Here is a 14,878-nt window from a genome sequence, read left to right as displayed (position 1 = left end):
CAACTGGACTTTCTTCGCTTTTCCTCGAAGGCGTTTTGCTTCTCGTCCAAGAAGCCCTCCCGTTCCATCAGAAACCAATGAAGCTTCTTGGATGAGAAGCGAAACGCCTTCGAGGAAAGAGAAAGAAAATCCAGTTGGCCTCCTGAAAAACGCACCTTGGGGACATTCATCAACCATCAGTGACAATTGTGATCCACAAGGCCATCTGCTACAACTTCAAACCCGTATGTTTCATTTTACCTATTTATGGGTTTTGCATTGCGGATGAGAAAGTTGGATCAGGAGGCCAGAAGGTGGCTTTGTATCTTTCCCATCCAGCATCACCACCCTGTGGGACATTTTGATTTTTCAATCACTTCCTTTTGGGAGGGAAAACAAATAATAATAATAATAATTCATTGCCAGGAAGTGGGTGTCGCTGTAGAGTTTAAAAAAAGCTTTCCACTCTGCCCAGAACAGCTGTCCCATAGCTTGCCTCTAAGAATTACGCTCGGTAACAATTACGCCATTAAAAACCGAATTTATTCTGCAAGGGAGGAAAAAATTTGGACTAGGGCTGCTGAGAGGAGAGTGATTCTGCCAAGGTTACCCTCACGCTGCCATCGGTTTTGAGAAGGGAAGAAAGACGTTTCTCTCTGGGCCGATGAGAACTTTCTGATCAGAGCAAAATTGCTGCGTTGCTGCAAAGGGGAAAGGCTATAACCAGGGGTGGTGCTGCTGCGGGGTTCGCAGGGGGTTGGGAGAGCCCCTAGCTAAGATTCTGTGCAGTTTGGAGAACTCCCGTAATCCTACTCCGGGCTGACCCTTCCCCTCCCTGGAGTCCCCACGTGTCCCGTTTTGGATGCAAGCGGGTGCAGGGGGGCGTGTGGAGGCTCGGGAAGGGTGAAAAATAGGCCTGCTGGAAGTTTGGGAAGGCCAGAAATGGGCCCGTTTCCTGCTTCCAGAGAGCCTTCGTAGCCCGGGGAGGCCATTTTTGCCCTCCCTGAGGTTCGAGGAAAGCCTCCGGAGTTCAGGGAGGGCAAAAAATACTCCCCCCACCATGGTGCAGGAGACTGACTAGGCCACGCCCACCGTGGCCACACCTACCCAGCAACCGGGCACTTTGTTAAAAAAAATTTTTAAAGCCCACCCCTGGCTATAATCTTTAGAGTTAGGCATGAGCCCCGAAGAGATTCAACGCATCTTAGAATGTGCTTTTATCCTGTTGGAATAGCATCTGGAACATAAAACGTGGATTCTAAACTCTCAGATTTGATCAACTTCCTTTGAAATCATCTGCGTGTATTCCTGCTCCAACCCTGGAGGTTGTTAAGAAGAGATTAGAGAGCCATTTGTCTGAAACGAGAGAGGGGGTTGGACTAGAAGACCTTTTAAGGGCCCTTTCCGACTCTGTCATGCTGTTATTCTGTTACTTGCTCGGTGAACAAGCAAGGAGGACGCCTTATGGATGACGGAAAGAAGTCTGGAATGAAGGGATTTAGGGATGTCTTAAATCGCTGCTGATGTTTTCCTGGTGGAATGAATAGGGAAATGCATCTGTCATAAGGCAGTCCTAGACTTACGACCATCCATTTAGTGGCCGTTCAGAGTAAACACAGCACTGGAAAAAAAAACTGCATGTTCTCATCATCTACTGGACGATACCTGAACCATAAGGACAATCGTGGAAAGAAGTGACTGACGACCAGTTCTCATGCTTGTTACCGTTGTAGCATCCCCATGGTCATGTGATCCAATTTGGGGTTCATGGAAATCGGGATGTATTGAATGTCGTTGCAAATGACATTCGCTGTGGTTGCAGTGAATGTCATTTGCAACCTTCGTAGGGAGCATCTGGCAAGCAAAGTCAATTTGGGAAGCCAGATTCACTGAACAACCACATGTTTCACTTAAATTGGGGTGATTCATTTAGCAGTCATGCCGAAAATAGTCATAAGATGGGGCGTAACTCACTGAACAACTGTTCTCGCTTAGCAACGGAAATTTTGAGCTCAGTTGTGGTCGGATGTCAAGGACTACATGTAGGATGGTACAGGGAGTTGTTGACTTACGACGGCAATCGAGACCAATTTGATTCTCTTGCTAAGTGAGAACCGTTGTTAAGCAAGGTTTGCCTCATTTCATGGCTTTTCTTGCCTCGTTGGTCAAGGGAATCGCTACGGTGCGTAACACCATCGTTAAGCGAATCTGGTTTCCCCATTAACTCCGCTCGTCAGAAGGGTCACAAAACGGGATCACGCGACCGGCAAATACCGCAGCCGTTCTATAGATACGAGTCCAAGGCCAAGCGTCTGAACTTGGATCCGGTGACCATGGAGACGCCGCAGCGGTTGTGAGTGTGAAAAATGGTCATGGGTCACCTTTTTTTTTTGCCAGTGCCCTTGTAATGTTGAACAGCCACTCAATGAACCGTTGTAAGGCAAGGACTTCCTGGAATTGAAATAAGCTACAGCGGGGTTTACAAAGGGTGAAATTGGCCCGAGGGATGTAGTTCTGAAAAGAATTGGGGAAAGACTTATTGAAGGGCACATTTGGTCGAGGTTCGTATGAGGAGTTAAGCAAATTCTCTTTTTCTTTCCACAGGGAGCCTCGGAAGGTTGTCTTACATAAGGGCTCGACGGGGCTTGGTTTTAATATTGTAGGAGGAGAAGACAGGGAAGGAATCTTCGTGTCCTTCATCCTAGCAGGTGGACCGGCTGACCTCAGTGGTGAACTGCAGAGAGGAGACCAAATTTTGTCTGTGAGTAATTTACAAACGGTCTCTTTTTCTTCTTTGGTTCTTTCTTCCTTTCTTTCATGAGACTTCTTAAGCAGGGGTGTGAGATTCTCCCGGTTTGGACTGGTTCAGATGAACTGCTTGCTCTAAAGATCAGCCGTCTTCTGAACCGGTTGGCTGCGATGAGTATGTGGGCCTGTGCACTCGCCCCTATTCTTTCTTGTCCTTTACTTCCTTAGTTTAGAGCACAGCGCCTCCGCTGTTTTCTTCACAGGGACGGCTGTAGAAGGTAAGTATTAGAGTTGTTTGAAATGTGGAAGATGCGACAAGTGCATAAACAAACTAAGGCGAGATTAGCACCAAGGAGGAGGGCCCAAGTGTCGCGTGCATTTGCAACAAAGTACAAAGTGTGCAGGTCACCATACCGGTTGTTATACTGGTGGAATCCCACCCCTGCTTCTAAGCCATTTAATGCAGGAGTGGTTTTGTTCATATCCCGTGAGAACTCCTTCTTCTCTGGGAGCTCAAGGCAACTTATCTGGGGATTCCAGCTTATTGTATTCCCACAACCGCAACTTCCCCCAGATGTGTGGGGCTGAAAGAGAGAGGGATTTCCTGAGTCAGCCAGCAAATTTCCACAACACAGGACGGAATGGAACAATTGGCGACACAGCCAACTGGCCACAGAACAACTCGCTGCAGGACATTTTAAAAATTCAATTTAATTTTTTTAAAACAAATTTAAAACTATTTTAATTTTTATCACGGACATTTCATTCTGCCCATCCTTTTGCATTATTCTATTCTGGCATTTCTTTGATGTTAATGGAATGTCCCACCAGAAGTTGGCCGTGATGAATTGACCATGGTGAGTTGGCCATGATGAGTTGGCCACGACGAATTGTCATAGACCCAACACAGCATGGGATCTAAACTTAGGATTCTCTGGTCTAAATCCAACATCATAACCATTCCGGCTTTCCATTCTGTTTCTTAGGTGACTTACATCTGTTCGGTTTAATCACTGACTTAATCACCTATTATCTCATTACCCAAAAAATATATTTGGCAGAAAGCAGTTCAGATAATTCAGACAGACAGACAGACAGACAGATAGATAGATAGATAGATAGATAGATAGATAGATAGATAGATAGATAGATAGATAGATAGATAGATAGATAGATAGATAGATAGATAGATAGATAGATCCGTAGGTAGGGTAGGTAGGTAGGTAGATGGATGGATGGATAGATAGATAGATAGATAGATAGATAGATAGATAGATAGATAGATAGATAGATGGTAGGTAGGTAGATGGATGGATGGATAGATAGATAGATAGATAGATAGATAGATAGATAGCAGACAGATGATAGATAGATAGATAGATAGATTGATAGATAGATAGAGGAGAGAGAGAGATAGAGGTAGATGATAGATCAGGGGTATCAAACTCAAGGCCTGGCGGCCAGATCCAGCCCACGGAGTGCTTAATCTGACCTGTGGGGCCACCCTGCAAAGTCGTAAGTGTGAAAAATGGTCGTAAAACACTTTTTCAGTTCTGTTGTAACTTTGAACAGTCACTAAATGAACTGTTGTAAGTTGAGGACTACCTGTATATGCAAGACAGTGGCATTGAAGAAGAATCAGAATTAACATTCTGTTATTCTCCTTCACAAGAAATTGTACCCTCCACTCTTTTTGCTGCCTTTTGTTGTTGTTAGTGGTGTAGTCGTGTCCGACCCATCGCAACCCCATGGACAACGTTCCTCCAGGCCTTCCTGTCCTCCACCATCCTCTGGAGTCCATTTAAGCTCACGCCGATTGCTTCAGTGACTTCATCCATCCACCTCCTTCTCTGCCGTCCCCTTCTTCTTCTTTTGCCCTCCATCGTTCTCAGCATTCGGCTCTTCTCCAGTGAGTCCTTCCTTCTTTCTCATTTCGGTGGTCAAAGTCTTTGAGTTTCCTCTTCAGGATCTGGCCTTCTAAAGAGCAATCAAGGTTGATCTCCTCTAGGATTGACCAGTTGGATCGCCTTGCAGTCCAAGAGACTCACAGGAGTCTTCTCCTCCAGCACCAGAGTTCAAGGCCCTCCATTCTCTGGCGCTCAGCCTTCTTTATGGTCCAACTTTCACAGCCATACACTACAACTGGGAAAACCATAGCCTTGACTCTACGCACCTATTGGCAGGGTGATGTCTCTGCTTTTTAGGATGCTGTCTAGATTTGCCATAGCTTTCCTCCCCAGGAGCAAGCATCTTTTAATTTCTTGGCTGCGGTCCCCATCTGCGGTGATCTTGGAGCCCAGGAAAATAAAATCTTTCACTACCTTCATTTCTTCCCCCATCTGTTTGTCAGGAGCAGAACTAAAACTGAATGAGGGAAGACCAACTCTGCCATCTGCTGTTAACAAAGGCCTGTGACTTCAGAGAAGCTTTGCTAGACTCGGCTGTCTCTCTTTTACAATGATAATAAATTCCTTTTATTTGCAATTCATTTTTTTTCAAACATACCATGGATTATTTTTTTTAAAAAACCTTTTGGCTACATTTTGCGCATTTCGACTCCAGGATGTTACCAGAATTGCTCGTTCTTTCACACACCAAGAGAGTGGAATTAAGAAATAAGGCTTGGTTGTTTCAGACACCTCGGCAGTTTTCTGAATGTAGGTCTCCAATTTCTCTCTCTCTTTCTTCCTCTCAAGGATGGGCAAAAAATAAAACAATGGCCCAGTGGTGAGCCTCTATAGGTAGTTGCTAAATAATTGCCAACTGTCAGACACGAAATACCAGGTTTGTTGCTAAGCAAGACAGTTGTTAAGTGACAGCAGTATTCCAATGTTTGAGGGGTTGCCTCAAAGAAGAGGGGGTCAACTTATTTTCCAAGGCACCAGAACAAGAAAGAATGGGTGGAAATTAATCAAGGACAATGGTTAGAATGCAATATTCCAGCCTAACTCTGCTGACTGCCAGCAGTTTGATCGTGATCCGCTGGAGGTTGACTCAGCCTTCCATCCTTCTGAGGTCAGTAAAACAAGGAGTCAGATTGTTGAGGGCAATAGACTGACTCTGTAAACCATTTAGAGAGGGCTGTAAAAGCACTGTGAAGTGGTATATAAGTCTAAGGGCTATTGCTATTGCTATCATTCTTTAATCTCAGTCCTGTGTTAAGCTGCACAAGTCCATTCCAGATCCAAAGTTCATTAAGCATCTGAGTTAAGCAAGACCATACTTGCATTTTCACGAAGAAGGATTAGCTTGGCTTGCAGAAGCTTCAAAAGGGAAGAAGAAGATCCCAAATTTGATCAAGATGCATGAGCCTGCCGCAGCGTAGCTGAAATGTCCATCAGGAAACTATCAGCAGCTTGCAGGATGAAAGGCTAATACAGAGAGGAAACAGAAATAGATGAATCCGTCGGGGAGCATCTTTGCAGAACAAAGTAGTGAAAGATTCCTGCAGTTTGCACACCGCAGAGGCTCGTGTGTGATGAATGGATTAATTATTGCGTTCCTGCCAGGAATCTATTAATTTAAGGTACTTCAGGAGAGCCCTTAGCGATAATTTCTTGTATGTCAGGAGGCTTCACGCTTTTAAGCTGTTCTGTTTCCTTTATCGCTGGAACTAAGAGGTCATACTAATTCCTTCTAACCCTGAGCAGTGGGTTGGACTAGAAGACCTCCAAGGTCCCTTCCAATTCTGTTCTGTTCTGTTCTAAGAGATCATACTAATTCCTTCGTCTAGCAGCACTCAACCACATCCTAAACTGCCTTAGATTTTATCGAGGAAAAAAGCATCCACATTACATTGCAAAGTTTCGTCGTAAGCGTGCAATCTGAAGGTTAACGGCTATATTGTGATGACCCCAGGGTGGGATACAAAATAAACACAGTCACAAAAAACAGGGGAAGCCTCTTTTATTCCTTCACTTTGCTTCCCAGCTCCAAATATCCTTGACTGGAGACAAAAAAAAACTCCCACACAAGCAGTTACAAGAAGGAGGAAATGCTGTTTAAATTATAAAGAGTAAAAAACAACACAGACCAGGCAAGATAAGGGCTGGAAGACGTCCACAGATATCAGAACACACACTGGGAAGGGCGCCAAACTCAGAGAGAAACAATAAACTAGAGATAGTTCCACGCTTTGTTTTCCAGCATTCTCCCGTACACATGTCCGTCCTCTTATCCAGTTGTCACAGCTGCAGCCCAGGAAGAGGATCAAGGCCCTCTCCTCCCCAGTAGACCACACCTCTCCCTTATCCTCTCCTCCCTGCGTGCCCTAGGATGGAGAGGGGATGGGCCTGGGTCCTCCTCTGACTGCCCAGCCAGCCTCTGCCCTTCCCCAGCCTCCTCCACAACCTCCGGAGCCACACTTCCACCCCCTGTCGGCTGTTCCTCCTCTCCCTCAGAGTCAGTCTCCACCTGGGGCATGACCTATATTACACCCTCCAGAGCCTGTACAAGTTGCTGCCAAACTGTAGGTTTAATCAGGACCATGGGAAATTGCAAAATAATCAGGAGAAGCCACTCTACCTCATTCAATTTCATTTTAATTAAGTTTTGTTTTGTTCTGACCTCTTTGCTTGCTATTTGGGGAGATGTAGACTCCTCGCATGCTGGTGAAAGGCCAACTCTAGTCTTAAAAAATGGTTGCACATCACCAGAAGATGTGTATACATTTAGCACACATCCTTATTGGTGGGAAGAATCTGGACCACACATTAAGTTCCAAGGAATCTGATTGATTGCAGCAGCCAATGAAGAGAATCGGGGCCTTTTTCTCCCCTGTAATCACATAGTCATTCAACGACTCGTGCAGTCGTTAAGCAAATCCGGCTACCTCCATTGACTTGGCTTTACTAGAAGCTGGCAGGGAAGATCGCAAATTATGATCCCAGAACCACAAGAGTCTGCAGTGATTGTAAATGCACACCAGTTGCCATCGCCCTAATTGTGATGACACCAGGGAGGGCACAAAGATTTGAGGGTCGGTGGAGGAGGGATCTTTTCCAGTTTGGTCATAAATTCAAAGATTCATTAAAGGAAATGTCGTAAGTCAAGAACTATGTATTAGGAGCCGTGGTGGCACAGTGGTTAAAGTGCAGTATTGCAGGCTACTTCTGCTGACTGCCAGCTGCCTGCAATTTGGCAGTTCAAATCCCACTAGGCTCAATGTTGACTGAGCCTTCCATCCTTCCGAGGTGGGTAAAATGAGGACCCAGATTGTTGGGGGCAAGAGGCTGACTCTGTAAACTGCTTAGAGAGGATTGTAAAAGCACTGTGAAGCGATATATAAGTCTAAGGGCTATTGTGAAGGAAGGAAGGAAGGAAGGAAGGAAGGAAGGAAGGAAGGAAGGAGCTGTGGTGGCATAGGGGTTAGAATGTAGTATTGCAGGCTGACTCTGTCTACTGTCAGCAGTTCGATCCTGACCAGCTCAAGGTTGACTCAGCCTTCCATCCTTCCGAGGACTCAGATTGTTGGGGACAAGAGGCTGACTCTGTAAACCGCTTAGAGAGGGCTGTAAAAGCACCATGAAGCGGTATTTAAGTCTAAGTGCTATTGCTATAATAGGTTCTATTTCACATCCCTTACATATTCCCTTAAATTCCACAAGGTGGCAGCATAGGATCGGTTACTCATAGAGTTGTGGAGCCGGAAGCCTGAATAACTCAGATAACTCTTTAATATGAGCCAATTGAAAAACAATTGGGAATATTATTCCTTCACATGGTGACGGCTGCGAGGATGGTACTCGCCAAACACCTGGAAAGAAAAAGGGATGCCAATGGTTGAAGAATGGATTTTGAAATTGACTGAATCAGCAGAGATGGCCAAATTAACTGCTTGGATTAGAGAGATGGGCTAGACCACTATACACAAGAACCTGGAAACCGTTTGTGGACTTTCTATGTACTAAATATAATAATAGAGGGATTTTGTTCTGACTCAGCTCCCCAAACACGACAAATTCTCTGAAGTTAAATCAATGATTCCTTTATTAGGAGTACCCAGAAAAATGTTTCTCTCTCACCGCAGGCTAACAGGTCCGACCGGCTGGAAGATGAATAGTTGTCTGCCAATCTATTCATCTCTGCCCCTTGCCTTTTATCCCCAGAGCTAATGTGGGGCCTCGCTAGCAGCAATGGCTCTTCTGTCCCAAGGACCGGCCCATAGATTTCCACTGCTCTCCTCTCCTCTGACTTCCGCGCATCCACGCATCAGGCACTGGCCCCAACTGTTCCTCCTCGTCCTCATCAGCCACCTCCAGACCTGGGGGCTGTGGACTCTCCATCTGAGGGCTGATGGACAGCCGAGGCTCAGCCTCTGTCTCTCTCCCAGTTCCATTCTCCCTTGGAGCTCCCGTCCTGAGGACCGGCCCATAGATTTCCACTGCTCTCCTCTCCTCCGCCTTCTGTGCATCTATGCATCAGGCACTGGGCCCAGCTGTTCCTCCTCTTCCTCATCAGCCACCTCCAGACCTGGGGGCTGTTGACTGTCCATCTGAGGGCTGATGGGCGGCTCTCTCTCATTCTCACTCTCTCTGCCAGCCCCATTTGTTCTCGCCCTTCAGAGCTCCCAGGTTGCCTTGATGCTGACCCTGACTCCCACGCTGCCTCCTCGTCTGATTTAGCTGCTGGAGGGGCTGGCGGCTGACAGGCCACAACAGATTTGAAAACGAGTGTCCTGTTTAGGGTGGGGGAAAAACATGCTTCTCAGGTGAGCTCCGTACTTGGATGAGGGAAATTAAGTTACATGCCATCGGCTTTCCTCTTTCCCCTGCAGGTCAACGGGATTGATCTTCGTGGTGCTACACATGAACAAGCGGCCGCAGCCCTCAAAGGAGCAGGCCAGGTGGTGACCATTATAGCACAATACCAGCCTGAAGGTAGGCTAAGACCCGCTTGCCGGAATACAAGGCTTGGGGTGGGGGTGGAGGCATGGAAAGGTCATCTTCCAAACGCCGAAAGCTGTTCGTTTCAATGTTGATCTCTGCCTTAGTCCTTCATGTTGTCTGCTGACTTTGAAAGCTGTTCCGGGAAAGAATTAAATTATTAATGCTAGGTGAGGAATTAGGGCTTGTCTGTCAGTGATCATGTTTCATAAGGATTCAGTTAATGAATAGTTCAGTGGTGTCAAACTTGATTTCATAGAATAGAATAGAATAGAATAGAATAGAATAGAATAGAATAGAATAGAATAGAATAGAATAGAATAGAATAGAATAGAATAGAATAGAATAGAATAGAATAGAACAGAATAGAATAGAATAGAATAGAACAGAATAGAATATAGAATAGAATAGAATATAGAATAGAATAGAATATAGAATAGAATAGAATATAGAATAGAATATAGAATAGAATAGGAAAATAGAACAGAACAGAACAGAACAGAACAGAACAGAACAGAATAGAATAGAATAGAATAGAATAGAATAGAATAGAATAGAATAGAATTCTTTATTGGCCAAGTGTGATTGGACACATAAGGAATTTGTCTTTGGTGCAAATACTCTCAGTATACATAAAAGAAAAGATACATTCGTCAAGAGTCAATAATCATAAGGTCCAACACTTAATAATAGTCATAGGGTACAATAACCAATCAAATCATACTAGGAAACAGTCAATATAAATCGTAAGGATACAAGCGACAAAGTTACAATCATACAGTCACAAGTGTGAGGAGATAGGTGATAAGGAGTGATGAGAAGAATAATAGTAATAGTAATGCAGACTTTGTAAATAGTTGAACAGTGTTGAAGGAATTATTTGTTTAGCAGAGTGATGGCATTCGGGGGGAAACTGTCCTTGTGTCTAGTTGTTCTGGTGTTCAGGGCTCTATACCGTCATTTTGAGGGAAGGAGTTGAAACAATTTATGACCGGGATGTGAGGGGTCTGTAAATATTTTCAGAGCCCTCTTTTTGACTCGTGCAGGATACAGGTCTCGATGGAAGGCAGGTTGATAGTAACTGTTTTTTCTGCAGTCCTAATTATCCTCTGAGGTCTGTGTCTGTCCTGTTGGGTTGCAGAACCAAACCAGACAGTGATAGAGGTGCAGATGACAGACTCAATAATTCCTCTGTAGAACTGGATCAGCAACTCCTTGGGCAGTTTGAGCTTTCTGAATTGGCGCATTCCATTCATTCATTTCATTTCATCGGGATTATATTTGACCTTGGGGGCTGGAGTGGGCAGGGCTAGCTTGTCGTCACTTGTGTCAGGGGTGCCTGTGGCAGTCCAAGCACTCTGCAAGAGAAACGGGCTCCCGAGCCCCATTTTCGGCCATGACAGCCTCCTGCAGCCCTCTACCAGTGACAACGGCTGAAAACGGACCTTGTGGGGGACCTATACAGCCCTCCCAAGCTCTGTTTTCACTGGCAGAGGCAATGCGAGCCAGTCCTTTGCTGTTTCCAGGGTGGCCCCGTGGGCCAGATCTAAGTGTCCCACAGGCTGGATCCAGCCCACAGGCCTTGAGTTTAACATGGGTGTTGAGTTTTTTAAAAACATTTTGCTTCTCATCCAAGAAGCTGAACTGAAAAAGCTTCTTGGATGAGAAACAAAACGTTTTCAAAAACAAGGAAAGAAAGAAAGAAAGAAAGAAAGAAAGAAAGGAAGGAAGGAAGGAAGGAAGGAAGGAAGGAAGGAAGGAAGGAGGGAGGGAGGGAGGGAGGGAGGGAGGGAGGAAGAAAGAAAGAAAGAAAGAAAGAAAGAAAGAAAGAAAGAAAGAAAGAAAGAAAGAAAGAAAGAAAGAAAACCCCAAGAACATCCAGTTATTTTTTGGAAGAAGCACCTTTGGGTAGCTATTATAAAGGCAACAAAATCAGCACCATGGACAGTATCTCTTCTAGTTTCATTGCATGGCTGATGGGGTAGTGGCCACTCAGCTAGAGCTGACGCTAATTCAAAACTCGGCAGACCTGGTCCACTATAATTTGCATTAAATGTCTGAGGGTTCAGGTGAAGCTTTGAATCACCACGAAGATTAGATTCCATGGCTTTTCAACCCAGACCATGAAGCTTTTGGGCTGCTTCTGCAAGTAGTGATGGGATGTCCTTCTCGCCACCTCAAAGGGTTGGTTTTCCAAGAATGTGCGTTTGCTCGCCTACTTGATCGGCTTGCCTTCATTTTCTCTGCTTGGACATGTTTCTCATTTGTCTCTGCAAAAATGAGGGGGAGAGGCTCACTGACCAAAAATCAAGATCACGTGAAATGCTAATGCCAGTTTATAATGCCTTGATAAGACTACAGTTGGAACACTGCATCTGTTCTGACCCACGCCCTTTTCCAACAAATCAAACACAATCCAAAAGGAACCGAAACCTTGTAATGCTTTTACAAAATAATTAGCTGTGATAAGCACAAGCCTTGCCAAACTGCGCGAGACTTGCCAAAAGATAGCAGACAAGAAATAATTTTCAGTAGAAGAATCTTCAAAAACAAACTCAGGATACTGGAATGTCCACGAGGCTGGAGTTTCAAAATGTTTTTGCCTTCTGCAAAGTATGTTCATTTCACAGCTGGCTTTTATCTTCTTGAAGGAGGGGCCATTACCTTGCAGCCTTACTCCTGAGTCGCCCGTGCTGTTGTAGCTGCTCTTTCCTCCAAGCAATCCTGCACACATGCGCACTTGGCACAGGCTCCTCGGGAACCTCCTCATCGCTGCTGCCAGCCCCCACAATCTCTGAAGGCAGCAGTCCACTCCCTAATGGTCCTGGCCCCTCATCTGAGTCCTCACTCTCCTCAGCCATCCACACCTGCTGCTGGCTAACCACAACAGTGTCCAGTTTTGGTCACTACAATATAAAAAAAATGTTGAGACTTTGGGAAAAAGTGCAGAGAAGAGCAACAAAACTGATTATGGGCTGGAGACTAAAACAGATGGTGAATAGTTGTAGGAACTGGGTATGGCCAGTCTAAAGAAAAGAAGGACCGCAGGAGTCATGATAGCAATATTCCAATATTTGAGAAGCTGCCACAAAGAAAAGGGGAACCAACCTATTCTCCAAAGCACCCGAAGGCAGGACAAGAAGCAACAGATGGAACCTCATCAAGGAGAGAAGCAACCTAGAACTAAGGAGAATTTCTGGACAGTTAGAACAATTAATCAATGGAAAAACTTGCCTCCAGAAGTTGTGAATGCTCCAACGCTGAAAGTTTTTAAGAAGAGATTGGATAGCCATTTGTCTGGAATGGTACTGGGTCTCCTGTTTGGGCAGGGGGTTGGACTAGAAGACCTCTAAGATCCCTTACAACTCTGTTTTTCTTATTCTATTTCAAGGGTGTCAAACTGGTGGCCCACGGGCTGAATGACCACCCCAACACTGCAAAGGGGAAAAACATAGCAAAACATCAAAGTGACTGCAATGTGACATGGCTAGTTTGACCCCCATGTTCTATTCTGTAATGTTAGAATTCTCTTCTTTGTACTTGGCTTTTTATTTACCACAGTATTCTAGTTTCTTGGGCTACTGTAACTTGCTGTTGTCCAGTGTTATCTGTCCAGTATTATCTGTTGTCCAGTATTATCTGTCTCTTTGTACGCTGATAGCAGTAAGACATGTATGTTTGCATCTGTTCCCTCTAGCAATATCAAGATATTTTTTTTTCTTTTGTGTACAGAAGATTAAAAACTCAAGGGGTTTTCAATCCATCTAGAATACTTTCAGTTGAAAATGTCGACGTGCACGACTTTATTAGTGTCTCAAGGAATAAATCACAAAAGGATCCAAACCTTTGAACAACTTTGACTTGTGTAAAGTTGTAAGTCATCAAGTGCAAACAAGCAAGGAAAATTATTTAGGACGTGGAGCGGTTGAACCTGCTGATGTGTCACATCATCTTAAAAGCACAGATCATGGTAGGCAGGATTTTATTTCAAGAGGGGATTGGGTTTCAGAGAGGCTGTCACTGTCTGTGATTTATATTTTAGGTATGTAAGTTTTAGTTAGCGAAGTACTGTAATTACAGTTTCAAATTTATAAGGCCAACTTTAGTCAAAGCCATCTCTGAGTGATGTATGATTCAGATTCAGATTAACAGAGTTGGAAGGGGCCTTGTAGGTCATCTAGTCCAACCCCCTGCCCAGGGGAGCAGGAGACCCTACACCATTTCTGACAAATGGCAGTCCAATCTCTTCTTGAAAGTCTCATGTGACGAAGCTCCCACAACTTCCAAAGACAGGCTGTTCCATTGTTACTGTCAGAAAATTTCTCCATATTTCCATGTGTAAATGTCTCCTTGTTCAGTTTCCATCCATTATTCTTTGTCTGGCCTTTGGGTGCTTTAGAAAATAGCTTGACCCTTTCCTCCTCTCTGTGGCAGCCCCTCAAATATTGGAAGACTGCTATCATGTCTCCCCTGGTCCTTCTCTTCACTGGACTAGCCATGCCCAGTTCCTGTAACCATTCTTCATATGTTTTAGTCTCAAACCAGTCCAGATCTAAAGCAAACAAAATAAACAGAAAAGGACAATGTGTAACACGGGAAACACACATCACAGCTAAAACAAGCCATGATAATGACCTAATCCAGGGTTTGGAGGAAAAACCAAGTTTTAAACAAAAGGAATTGTGTCCTGCCTCAAGAACCAAGCATGATATGGAGTTACTTAAGATTAGTTCTTTATTTAAGATTAGCTATTTAGAAGGCCAGATCCTGAAGAGGAAACTCAAAGACTTTGGTCCACCGAAATGAGAAGGAAGGACTCCCTGGAGAAGAGCCAAATGCTGAGAACGATTGAGGGCAAAAGAAGGAGACGGCAGAGAAGGAGGTGGATGGATGGAGTCATTGAAGCAGTCGGCGTGAGTTTAAATGGACTCCGGAGGATGGTAGAGGACAGGAAGGCCTGGAGGAACATTGTCCATGGAGTCACGATGGGTCAGACATGACTTTGCAACTAACAATAACAACAAAGATTAGTTTCTTTACCTATAGACAGAATCTTGCCAGATCTAAGCAACTATTAGCTTAAGATATACACTGAGAACAGCTGGGAAGGAGACATAGAACATAAAATAGCAGAGTTGGAAGGGACCTTGGAGGTCTTCTAGAGCAACCCCCTGCCCAAGCGGAAGACCCTATCTTATCATTTCTGATGAGGGGCTATCCAGTCTCTTCTTGAAAACCTCCAGTGTTGAAGCACCCACAACTTCTGG

At 44.7% G+C, this 14,878-nt stretch overlaps 1 protein-coding gene across 27 annotated transcripts in view; it reads left to right on the top strand.

Moving 5' to 3' along the window:
* Window positions 1–14,878, top strand: part of DLG2 (discs large MAGUK scaffold protein 2) — a 979,527-nt gene that overhangs the window by 815,493 nt on the left and 149,156 nt on the right. For all 27 annotated transcript variants that reach the window (XR_015744246.1, XM_087936973.1, XM_087936980.1 and 24 more), the window contains 2 exons: window positions 2,584–2,740; window positions 9,503–9,605. Coding sequence is in view for 26 of the 27 variants with exons in the window: in XM_087936973.1 (XP_087793099.1) it covers window positions 2,584–2,740; window positions 9,503–9,605 (260 nt within the window). In the remaining variant the exon portion in view is untranslated. The remainder of the gene's footprint in view (window positions 1–2,583; window positions 2,741–9,502; window positions 9,606–14,878) is intronic.

Source organism: Pseudonaja textilis, chromosome 7, assembly GCF_049901715.1.
Source record: "Pseudonaja textilis isolate UNSWEBS1 chromosome 7, rPseTex1.2, whole genome shotgun sequence".
NCBI classification, from domain to species: domain Eukaryota; kingdom Metazoa; phylum Chordata; class Lepidosauria; order Squamata; family Elapidae; genus Pseudonaja; species Pseudonaja textilis.
Note: the sequence above shows the minus strand (reverse complement) of the source record. Positions and strands in the feature narration are given on the sequence as shown.